The 10,503-nt window shown below is 48.0% G+C and overlaps 2 protein-coding genes across 3 annotated transcripts; both read left to right on the plus strand.

Annotated features, from left to right (window-relative positions):
* Positions 1–2,699: 2,699 nt before the first annotated feature.
* On the plus strand, positions 2,700–6,615 carry yipf3 (Yip1 domain family, member 3). The gene is made up of 9 exons (XM_085295946.1): positions 2,700–2,916; positions 3,503–3,712; positions 4,923–5,029; positions 5,112–5,157; positions 5,386–5,478; positions 5,557–5,688; positions 5,843–5,956; positions 6,042–6,165; positions 6,324–6,615. The coding sequence occupies exons 1-9, from the start codon at positions 2,851–2,853 to the stop codon at positions 6,443–6,445; spliced, it is 1,014 nt and encodes a 337-aa protein (XP_085152072.1). The 5' UTR covers positions 2,700–2,850; the 3' UTR covers positions 6,446–6,615.
* A 1,252-nt stretch (positions 6,616–7,867) lies between these two features.
* On the plus strand, positions 7,868–9,794 carry dnph1 (2'-deoxynucleoside 5'-phosphate N-hydrolase 1). Of its 2 annotated transcripts, none has more exons than XM_085295947.1 (4): positions 7,868–8,149; positions 9,024–9,095; positions 9,176–9,286; positions 9,366–9,794. In XM_085295947.1, the coding sequence occupies exons 1-4, from the start codon at positions 7,969–7,971 to the stop codon at positions 9,479–9,481; spliced, it is 480 nt and encodes a 159-aa protein (XP_085152073.1). In that variant the 5' UTR covers positions 7,868–7,968; the 3' UTR covers positions 9,482–9,794. The 2 variants fall into 2 exon arrangements, with proteins under 2 accessions (XP_085152073.1, XP_085152074.1); XM_085295948.1 differs by having other exon boundaries at positions 7,896–8,104.
* Positions 9,795–10,503: the final 709 nt, after the last annotated feature.

Consider the following 10,503-nt stretch of genomic DNA (forward strand, 5'->3'; position numbering starts at 1 on the left):
AAACTATCGTGCAGCGTGAGGCTGCCCCCTGCTGGTGAGACTAGGACACAGCCGGTAACTGTAGCCCTCTGACATTATAGTCCAAAGGTACTGAACTAACATCGGAAAAGGTCCACTTTGAGAAAATGCTTTGAAGCGCAGGTCTTTTGTATGTCCCTCCATCTGCAGTCATGTCACGACTTTGCAATACTGAATCTCGATTAGCCACAGATCCTGACAAAGCCGTTCATACAGAGATCAGATCTTAAAGTTAGAGCAAGCTAGTTATGTGGCTAAACTCAGCTCTGAGGGGATTGACGATGGCAAAGACGTCTGGTACATTTCTCATCACGTGATAAGTCACAACAATAAAGATCGCATAGTCTTTGATTTCTCTTTCACATTTCAAGGCCAATGTCTAAATAAGTACCCGTTACCGGGGCCGATCCTTGGGCCAACACTTCTTGGTGTTCTGTTGTGTTTTAGGCAGCGTTCAGCAGACTTATCCCCGCACTTAGCTACTCAGTCACAGACTTGATTCTTTCTGCTGCCTGTACACCACTGATATAACATTTGAGCATATGTAACAGGGTCATAAATCACATATTGTTATAATTACACAAAATGTGTTCTAAACCCCCAAACTTCTCCTTTTATACCTGACTTTTAGGACCTCCAAGCCTGTAGTTATGTTCATTATCAGTTAGAGCCCCTCCTCATTCTTTTCTTCTTCTTCTTTGGTGCAATCCTATAAATACAATGTACCCCTTTTGCCTCTCCCCTTTTCTACAATTCCCCTGTGGGAGAGGTGGGTGTCATTTCTTTCCCAACACTGTAAAACACACATATAACGCTGAAGATATCTATCTATTCGGAACCATGATAACAGGGTTCATGCTGATCGGAGTTGGCTTAGCCCTGGTTTATCGGAGAAATAAGAGAGCGGAACCGGCTGTTCAAACCCCCCCAAGGCTGCCCGCTGGAATCGAAATGGAACGAGGCGCAACCTGTCACAACGAACGTAATATGGTCAACACCTTGGAGACGCTTACAGCTGCTGTGAAGGCTCAAAACAACACCATTGAGCGTATGAGGGGAAACATCAGAGAGGGGCCTGCTCAAAATGAGACCCTTGAGCGACAGTTGGAAAACATCACGGAACGGATCACTGCAGTTGTGAGGTCTCAGAATCAAAAGAACAATAACACCATGGAACAGAAGTTTGATACCATCATGGGGAGGCTCGCGACTCTCCAACGGGAGATCGAGAGGCCAGTGTCGGAGTCTTAAAGAGCAGCCTGAAAAATTCTCCTGGGCTGCTCGCATGGAAATTAACAAAACCAACATAAACATTGCGGACCCCCATCACGGCGCCAGCTGCAGGCCCAAGGCTGGAGCCGAACAATCACTCCCTGATAACGACTGTGTTATGGCTATTCTTCCCATCCCATGCAAGGACACCTGGATTGGCTGGAGGACTGTTTACTTAGCCTGATAGGCCGAAGGACACTGTCTCAGCTAAACTATGGACACGCACCCACACACACACTTACACTGATAAGCACTCACTCATCACCCCTCCCTTTCCAACGCCTTCGATGCTTGTGCCCTACCGGGGAAGATAGCAGTCAACTGGACCTGTATTTGGTTGGAGGAGCTGGAGTGGGCAAATTATTTACTTGGAGGTCTTTCTTTCTTTTACCTTTTGTATCAGACACAACGCAGAATCACACCGGTTACACATATTAAAACTATTATCCTGTTCTACAATTAACATTCAACATGTTTGACCTTCTATATTTGACTTTAGACCTGTTGGGTTCATTTTGAGACAGAGAAGACAAACATGCTCAAAGTCATGAAGCAGTTGCAGGTTTAAGTTAAAAAAAACGTCTGACAAGTCTCTGCTCGCTCAGGAGACCCAAACCAACACAGAGCCTCAAACCCAGTAAGTGTTTTTGATCCCACCCAGTAAACCGGACACTAATGTGTACCGGAAACCTACGCATACAGATCAGTATTCAAGGTTTGACTCTCATCGCCTTGAGGCGACTTATGTTGTGATTTGGCGCTATATAAATAAAATTGAATTGAATTGATCATCCACTGGAGCATAAGCTGAGTGTGATCAGGACGTGAACAGGAGCGAACACCATCCCCACAGACACAGCAGCCAGGGAAGCAGAGGACATCACATAAAGAAAACCTGTAGTGATCCCGTATGTGTCAGGAGTATCAACTGAGATGAACAGAATCAACTTTTTGGGAATTGCTTACCTGGATGATTGAGCATCAAGATATGTTTCCAAATCTTTAAAAAGACACATAAATAAGCGTGCTGTTGGAGCTCACTGGACCAGGATTAAAGACAACTTGGCATTAATCAGCTCTCAGACGTGATGAAAATAACATCAGACCACTCAGAGCAGATTTAATGTCACACGAGAAAGAGTTCAATCTCTCCCTGACTGAGATTTAAAATGTGTATCTTCATCTTTTCTAATTGCTACATGTTGCTGATTTTACAGTTTTGCTTCAAACTGGAACCCTTTGTTCTCGACAAACATCATCTGCATGTCAGAGAAGAAATGGAGTGGTGAGCGTCTGTAAAACATCGATTTGTCATGAGTGGAATCTCAGGACATGAATCAGATATGATCAAATGAATGAAAAAACTCTCACGGAAATATCGCGATATCTTCGACCTCCACGTCGACTGGGGATGTGGCGTCAGCCGGTGGGCGGAGCGTCCTACGGACCAAAACATCAGATTTTAGAAGCAGGAAAAGAAAAAGATCCATCCGCGGATCCACCGACCGAACCACGGACACAGACTCCACCCCACGGAGAGCCGCTGCTGTTGTGGGGAAAATGTCTTCGGGCTCCGGGAGCAGGAACACGGAACCATGGGGAAGCTTCGACGATAATCTCATCCAGGTGAGCTACATGCTAACAGGCTAACGAGCATCCCAGCCGGCCTATAAAAGTAACAGCACCTGAGTGACGCTGCAGGTTAGCCCGAAACAGCGTACAGGTGAGCTCGCGAGGTTAAAGCACTGTGAGGAATCAAACCATGCTAACATGGTAACAGGAGACCCGAGAGCTAACAGGCTAACACCAGGCTGACCTGAGATCAGCCGACTGAACATCTGTAATCAGCTGGAAGCTCCTCTGATAAACTGATTAACAAACTGTTGGTCGGTTTAACGGATCGATCCCTACCTCAGTAAGACTCCTCTCCGGTCTCCTTTTATGTCTCCCATGTTTCCTCTCCTGTCTCCTATGTTTCCCTTTCTGTCTCCTTCCGCATCTCCTATGTTTCCTTTTCTTCCACATCTCCCGTGTTTCCTCTCCCGTCTCCTTCCACATCTCCCATGTTTCCTCTCCTGTCTCCTTATACGTCTCCCGTGTTTCCTCTCCTGTCTCCTTCCACATCTCCCATGTTTCCTCTCCTGTCTCCTTCCACATCTCCCATGTTTCCTCTCCTGTCTCCTTCCCTCACTCTCGTGTTTCCTGCATTCAGGGCGGCGGCTCAGCGGTCATCGACATGGAGAACATGGACGACACGTCGGGCTCGAGCTTTGAGGACATGGGCGAGATGCACCAGAGGATGAAGGAGGAGGAGGTGGTCGCGGCAGAGGCTGCCGCCACCGAGGATGACGTGGCCGACGACGGAGAGTTCCTGGGCATGAAGGGGTTAAAGGGTCAGCTGGGCCGGCAGGTGGCCGACGAGGTGAGGCGGGGTTATCTGGTCTTAAACACTTGCAAACATTTTCTTCTTCTGTAGCTGTTAGCTGCTGTTACAGAGGCCAGCTGAAGCTCCTCTGTGCCACACAAAGACCGTGTTCAAAATTTCAGAAGGAAATTCAGGAGAAAGGTCTGCCAGCTAAAAAGATTTAATTTGTGTTGGCAGCTGAAATTACAAGTTTACACAGTGCTGTGGATCTGTGTGTGAAATCAAGCATCTGGTTCACCAAGAGGATAACCCTCAGACGGGCAGCACAACTTTCTATAGTGAGACAAAAACAAAGGTTATCATGGCTCCCACACAGTCGTGCTGTCTCCTGGCGAATCCTCCCCGTCCATCGCCCGGTATCTGTTCGCTTCTCTGTCCGAGACAGAAAAGGAAAACACCTCCCTGCCCAGCCTTGATAATCTAATGTTATTATCCATTCTTCTTCTACTGACTCTAAGTTCAGGTTCAGAATATCTTGCTTGGACGCTCGAACCCAGAGACTTATTCTAACCATTATCTGTGTGTAAGCGTGTTGCAAACAAACCTCTGCAGTCGACGTCATTCCTACAGTTTATCAGTCCGGACAGTCACGCCGAACGAAGCTTTCAACCTTCAAAGGAGTGCCAACCCATACGAGCACATTTGCAGTGTGTATATAAATATAATTACAACAGCTTTATTTAAAAATCAACCTAACAGCCCCTGGACGCCTCTGTTGTTACTTAGTGACGTCACTCTTACCGCTTTTTTCACTAGTACCTGCTCGGCTTCAGTCGTTTGACGTCAGCGGTGACGACAGTCCTGTGGCGTCGTTTTAACATGACACAAACACGACACAACAGTGGAGGATGTCGAGGCGATGGTGCACCCGCTGCTCTGTGGCGTTCAGTCAGACGCCGCGGTGTTGGTTTGTGTGGCCACATTCCTTGTTGTGGGTTTCAAAAAAGGCGGTTTTGATTTTCCTAAAGGAGTCGCTCTCATGACTCATCGAGTGAAGCCACTGACCGGCCAATCGGTGGGATGCAGTCTGTTGATGTTAGATGTTTGGATCACCTCAGATCACTTGGAACCCTGGCCAAGCAGGTACTAAAGGTACTTTACCTGGTACCAGGTACTACGGCTAAAAGCCGAGCCGAGCAGGTGTTAGTGGAAAAGCGCTAACTCGTTTCTTCTTCTCTGAAATGTTTTACCTGTGTGATGCGTTCAGGTGTGGCAGGCGGGCAAGCGTCAGGCCTCCAAAGCCTTCAACCTGTACGCTAACATCGACATCCTGCGGCCATACTTTGACGTAGAGCCGGTACAGGTGCGCAACAGGTAAGACTTCCTCCTTCCTGTCAGCTGTTTCCTGCTTTCTGCTGAGACTAGTGCTAACAGCTAATGGCTGACTCCCCCGCAGGTTGATCGAGTCGCTGATACCTGTCCGCATGATCAACTTCCCCCAGGTATGCATGAGTCTCTTTGTCGTAGTGTTAATGGCAGTCAGTGAGCAGGCTTAGCGCCTCCTGCTGGACCGGAGGCTGGAGCTGATGTTCGTGAGGGAGCTTGGTGGTGGAGATGCCGATAAAGGGTTCAAACGTGTCTCACTGCAGTTCGATGGTCAGATTCACACCTGTACAGGTGATGTTCAGATCCAGGTTTAGGTTCCTCTGACGTGTGTGCTTCCTGTGCAGAAGATCGCAGGCGAGCTGTACGGGCCGCTGATGCTGGTGTTCACTCTGGTGGCGATCCTGCTGCACGGCATGAAGACCTCAGGAACTGTCATCGTAAGAACACACACATGCACACACACCCTGTTCATGTTTCTTTGTCTGTTAAAGTGTTCTCTGTGTGTGTATTTGCAGAGAGAGGGCACACTGATGGGCACTGCTATCGGGACGTGTTTCGGTTACTGGCTCGGCGTCTCAGCCTTTATCTACTTCCTGGCATACCTGGTCAACGCTCAGATCACCATGCTGCAGATGCTGTCCCTGCTGGTAAGTCCTGGAACTACACACACACACACGCAGAACAGGGTGGTGTGTTTTTGCTGTTCTCAGATGTGATTCAGGTTTCTGAGCCGCACCTGAATGCAGCCCTCCTCCTCCTACAAGATGTCATGTGACCTCACCTCCTGTCTGCCGTTGCCAGGGTTACGGCCTGTTTGGTCCCTGCATCGTCCTCCTCGTCACCTACAACATCCACTTCCACTTCCTGTTCTACGGGCTGTGGCTGCTGCTCGGCGGCCTGTCCACACTGCGCATGGTGAGCTTGTCGCTTCCCATCAGCTCCTGTGCCAGGACACGCTCCCTGTGTGAGCTCACCTGTTTGTGTGTGTGTGTGTGCGCAGGTGGCGGCGCTGCTCTCTCGGACTGTGGGTCAGACGCCGCGGCTCCTCCTCTGTGGGACAGTGGGGCTGCTGCACATGCTCTTTTTGCTCTACCTGCACTTCAACTACCACACCATCGTAGAAGGTCAGAACCAGAAGCACAGAGACAGGTTTTTGTGGTTCTCCTGCTGCCGGTCCAGGGCGGTTCGGTCGGCACGGCGTGCTCTGTCTCGCTGGTTTTTATGCTTACTTCTGCACAGGTGTGTCTGCTGACTCGTGTTTTCTCCTCCGTGTTTGTTTCAGGGCTGCTCGACTCCCTGGAAGGACACAACATGGCGCCCATGCAGCGGGTGGCCAGAGACGTGCCCGAGGTGATGCTCAACGCCACGGCGAGGAACCCGGGGATGCTGCTGAGCGCCTACTGAGGGGAGGGGGTTTCTGTTATGTCTGTGAAACTTAAACGCTTCAATTTAAAGATCTGCATGTGTGTGTGTGTGTGTGTGTGTGTGGGGGGGGGGGGTTGTTTCTTCTCCGACCTTCACTTTTTGATTTATTGATCGTGTACATATGGGATAATAAAGGTTTCATCAAGTTCAGACTTCCTGTACTTCAGTTTTTCCAAAATGAAAGCCTGTATTTCAGAGTAATGTTCTGATGCATTCACAGCTGTGTGTTGTCACAGGTGAACAGGAAGTCAGCAGAAAACTCACCTGAGTCTACTTCAGATAAAAAAAAACAAAAAGAGGTCACATGATGTGTGTTAAAGTGAAGATATTCATGACGTTTACTCGATTTAATAACTAAAACTCAGAACAGACACAAATATTTACAGCAACAGCACAAAAATATGAAACATCATGAACAGTAACAGATTCTTTTCTCACTCCAAAAAGAAGTTGTATCATAAACAAAAGTGCATTTTGTTGTTTTCACAGTTTTCTGCTTCCCACATTTATATTTATGGAAGAGAAATGTTCAGTGTGAGTCACTGCCGTCAACAACCCCGAACACGAGTGCTACTGATCCAGTCTGATCCAACACAAGCACCTTTCCAAGATAAACCACAAATCTGGTTATCAACCCGAACCTGAAGATGTGGATTCAAATGTGTTGAGGCGCTTCTTTCGGGTCGTATCAATGAATTATCGTCTTTAATAAATACATGAAGATCTCCAGTGCTGTTTCACAATAGTGACACAGTCAATAACTCCAAATACAACAGCAGGGGTTCAGAGGTCACCTCTCTGTGGAGTAAAGCTCTGCAGGGAAGCAGATGTTCCCCACAGCTGTGCCAGAAAACTCCCGACAGGTGATCTACTGGCAGGCTGACAGCACCTGTAAACAACGCCAGGAGCCACATCCATCAAATAATATCTGTGTTTATGAATTACTGTGCAGGACAGCAACAGCTGTTTCTGACAGTTTCTACAGAATCGGAGGAACTTTGTTTGCAAACTGCAAAAATCTGAAGCCTCCAAACTGGAAAAACATCCAGGCGGGAATACAGGGAGGGAGAATCGGAAACCAGCTGTAAAGTACCTGTTAGTGGAAACACCTTTGACAGTTGATGTTGTGCTTTGAAATGCCTTATTTTGAAACGACAGGAAGTTTGTCAGGACTAAACCACAGAAGAATAAGTTTGATTTTTAAATTTTATTTCACCCTAAACTCTGTCTGAGCCAATCAGAGTCTAATCAGCCAATCACAGCAGTGGAAATAAACACCTGTGTGTGGTTATAGATACAGGTGGGGGTGACCCTCAGGTGTCAGACCCCGTGAAGGCACGCGATCCCGATGAGGAGGAGGAGGGCTGTTGGCCTTTCACCTCCGTGACGTTCAGCTACCTGTCAGTCTGAGCTCAGGGCGCAAGCTCCGAGCGCGGTCGCCTGTTTCCGGTGACGTATAGCGACAGCGCGGGAACCGTCAGTAGAGTCTGAGTAGAAACGGGATGAAGGTTTATTTCTGCGGCAGCATCCGCGGCGGGAGGGACGACGTGCACGTGTACCGGAGGATCGTGCACGCGCTACAGAGCTACGGGACCGTATTGACCGAGCACGTGAGCAGCGCCGAGCTCAGCGACAGAGGTCAGAGGTCACACACAGAAAACTCATACGCTCATATGAACAAAGGTAGGACGATTTGCCACTGAAGTTCGTGTTGTGCGCATGCGTAGAAACAACGGGTAGGATGGTTTGTCGGGTAGGATGGATTCCCAGAACACCGGCAGTCAGAACGGTGCGCGTTCACATGGTGGAAGAGGCTGGGAATCGATTTCTCTGATTCTATTCGATTCCAACTGAGACAGTCAGAAATATCATAATTCTGATCAGTTATCAGCACATCTCCATGTTTTATGTCTGTGTATGAAAACAAAGCTGTGAGACTTTATCAGAGGTGTGAGCATTACAGCAGAGGCCTTCGTGTCAAAGTAACTGAGGATAAAAACATAGAACATTTTCCTGCTTTGGCTTTTTATAGCAGACAACCTCAAAAATATTAAACTGAAGCAAACCATGAATCAGCATGTGAACATTACCTGATGCTGCTGAAGTGAAGCACAGCAAAGTTACAGACACAGCTGAGCAAACATTTGTTCAGTATTGAAGAGCAGAAATGAGGCTGTGATGTCAGAGGCCGACACTGAACACAGCAGCAGACTGGTGCCTGACAATAACAGCGCTTTGATGGTAAACTGGTCTCTGAGGACACAGAGGGAGAGAGAGCTGTGCAGGAAGTAACAGCCAAAGTCAGAGTGACGAGCTTTATCAAACGTGAAGCATCAGAGAGGGCGAGGTCACACCAGCACCTGCTGACCTCCAAGGTAAAAAAAAAAAAATTAAAAAAATTTCAGAAATAAAAGCATTTGCGTCACAAAAATGGGCGGAGTCACATTAACTGTATCCGATTTCAGGTTTGGTTTTCTGGTTCTGACCTTCAAAATAAGAGTGTGTGTGTGTTTGTGTGTGCGTTATGTCACTGAACTGCTGCACTATGATTGGACAGGAGAGAACAATGCAGCGTCCGGGGACCAGGCCATTCACAACCGAGACTTGGATTGGCTGCATCAATCTGATGGTGAGAACCAATCGTTTTGTTGATCGTTGATCATGGAATTTGAGCCAGTGACCCATGTGACTTCTGACCTCTGATTTCAGTGGTTGTTGCCGAGGTGACGCAGCCGTCTCTGGGTGTTGGCTACGAGCTCGGTCGAGCCGTCGATATGAAGAAAAAAATCTTCTGCCTGTTTAGACCATCGTCAGGACGAAGTGAGTGCACTTCCTGTTTCCTCATTGACACGCTTCAACCTGGTTGGCTGCTTCGTGCTGACTTCCTGTTTCTGTGCAGTCCTGTCGGCCATGATCCGAGGAGCCACTGACGTCGAGAACTTTGTGGTGCGAGATTACAGCGAGGACGAGGTGGAGAAGGTTCTGGAACAGTTCTTCAGTAGCCTGAAAAACTGAAAGCAGCTGTTCCAGATGTGCATCGCCTTCCTAACTAAAGTGAAGCCCTGTGATTGGTCCATGTCTGTTAAAATCAAAGCAATTTCTTTTCCAATTGAGATCGTGAATGTTCTTGTGCTTTTAATGTGAAGGGACATGCTTCACGTGTCTCCGAGGATATTTCTTGCTGAAATGGTCATTATGGTTCTGATGGTTTCAGGTGATTCTCTTCTATTTTTTTCCTGAAACTGTTTTAAATTCAAAGACTCTGATTTGGTTCATACTTAATGTAAAAGTTCAAAGGTCCCCCTGCATTAAAATACTCCGGACAGTCCGTTCTCCGGCTGATTCCTTGTTCACTGGAAGCTTGTTACAGGTGATTCAAACTGCATTACCCACAATCCTTTGCTGAGTTATCGCACAGAGGGAGGCGCAGCAAGACTCAGTTCCTGCGGCTACCAGCAGGTGGCAGCAGAGCCTGATACAAATCTGTGTGTGGGGCTACCGTCCAGCCTCAGAGGAAACGGTCGCTGACGAGGCGTTCGGGAACAGCTTGATAAACCTGGTTATTTTTGCAAGCAGGTAACAGGAGCGTCCACAGACGCTACAGACCAGGTGTAACATACCTGGACGTTGGAATCTTTATTCCACTCGATCGACATAAGCTCTGACATCTGGAATTCCACCTTAAATACATGAGGAAAGGCTGCTCCTCCTCCCAACATTCAGCTACAAACTCCACACGCGTCACAGTGGGGGAAAATCTGCTGCTCAATGCATTTATTGATCAATCACTGAAAAGCAGTCCATCTCTGCATCCACATTCAGAACTGCGGCGCCATTAGGAGGTTGCCAGGTCCATCCCGGCTCCACCTCCTCGACCATCGCAGTGGTAATGGATTGGATTTCAAGGCACCCAAAGCCCTTTACAATACCACTATTCATTCACTCTCACATTCACACACTGGTGGAGGCAGCTACAGTTGTAGCCACAGCTGCCCTGGGGCAGACTGACAGAAGCCAGGCTGCCATATCGCGCCATC

Source organism: Mchenga conophoros, linkage group LG13, assembly GCF_057382185.1.
Source record: "Mchenga conophoros isolate Kocher_MC1m ecotype Shallow Benthic linkage group LG13, M_conophoros_male_GT1.1, whole genome shotgun sequence".
In the NCBI taxonomy this organism is placed as follows: domain Eukaryota; kingdom Metazoa; phylum Chordata; class Actinopteri; order Cichliformes; family Cichlidae; genus Mchenga; species Mchenga conophoros.

Bases quoted from the DNA above. Each gene is read 5' to 3' on its own strand.
- yipf3 (XM_085295946.1), top strand. From the start codon at position 2,851: ATGTCTTCGGGCTCCGGGAGCAGGAACACGGAACCATGGGGAAGCTTC. The intron at 3,713-4,922 runs GTGAGGCGGGGT...TGATGCGTTCAG, and splicing joins GCCGGCAGGTGGCCGACGAG to GTGTGGCAGGCGGGCAAGCG. The intron at 5,158-5,385 runs GTATGCATGAGT...CTTCCTGTGCAG, and splicing joins GCATGATCAACTTCCCCCAG to AAGATCGCAGGCGAGCTGTA.
- dnph1 (XM_085295947.1), top strand. From the start codon at position 7,969: ATGAAGGTTTATTTCTGCGGCAGCATCCGCGGCGGGAGGGACGACGTG. The intron at 8,150-9,023 runs GTAGGACGATTT...ATGATTGGACAG, and splicing joins ATACGCTCATATGAACAAAG to GAGAGAACAATGCAGCGTCC. The intron at 9,287-9,365 runs GTGAGTGCACTT...GTTTCTGTGCAG, and splicing joins TAGACCATCGTCAGGACGAA to TCCTGTCGGCCATGATCCGA.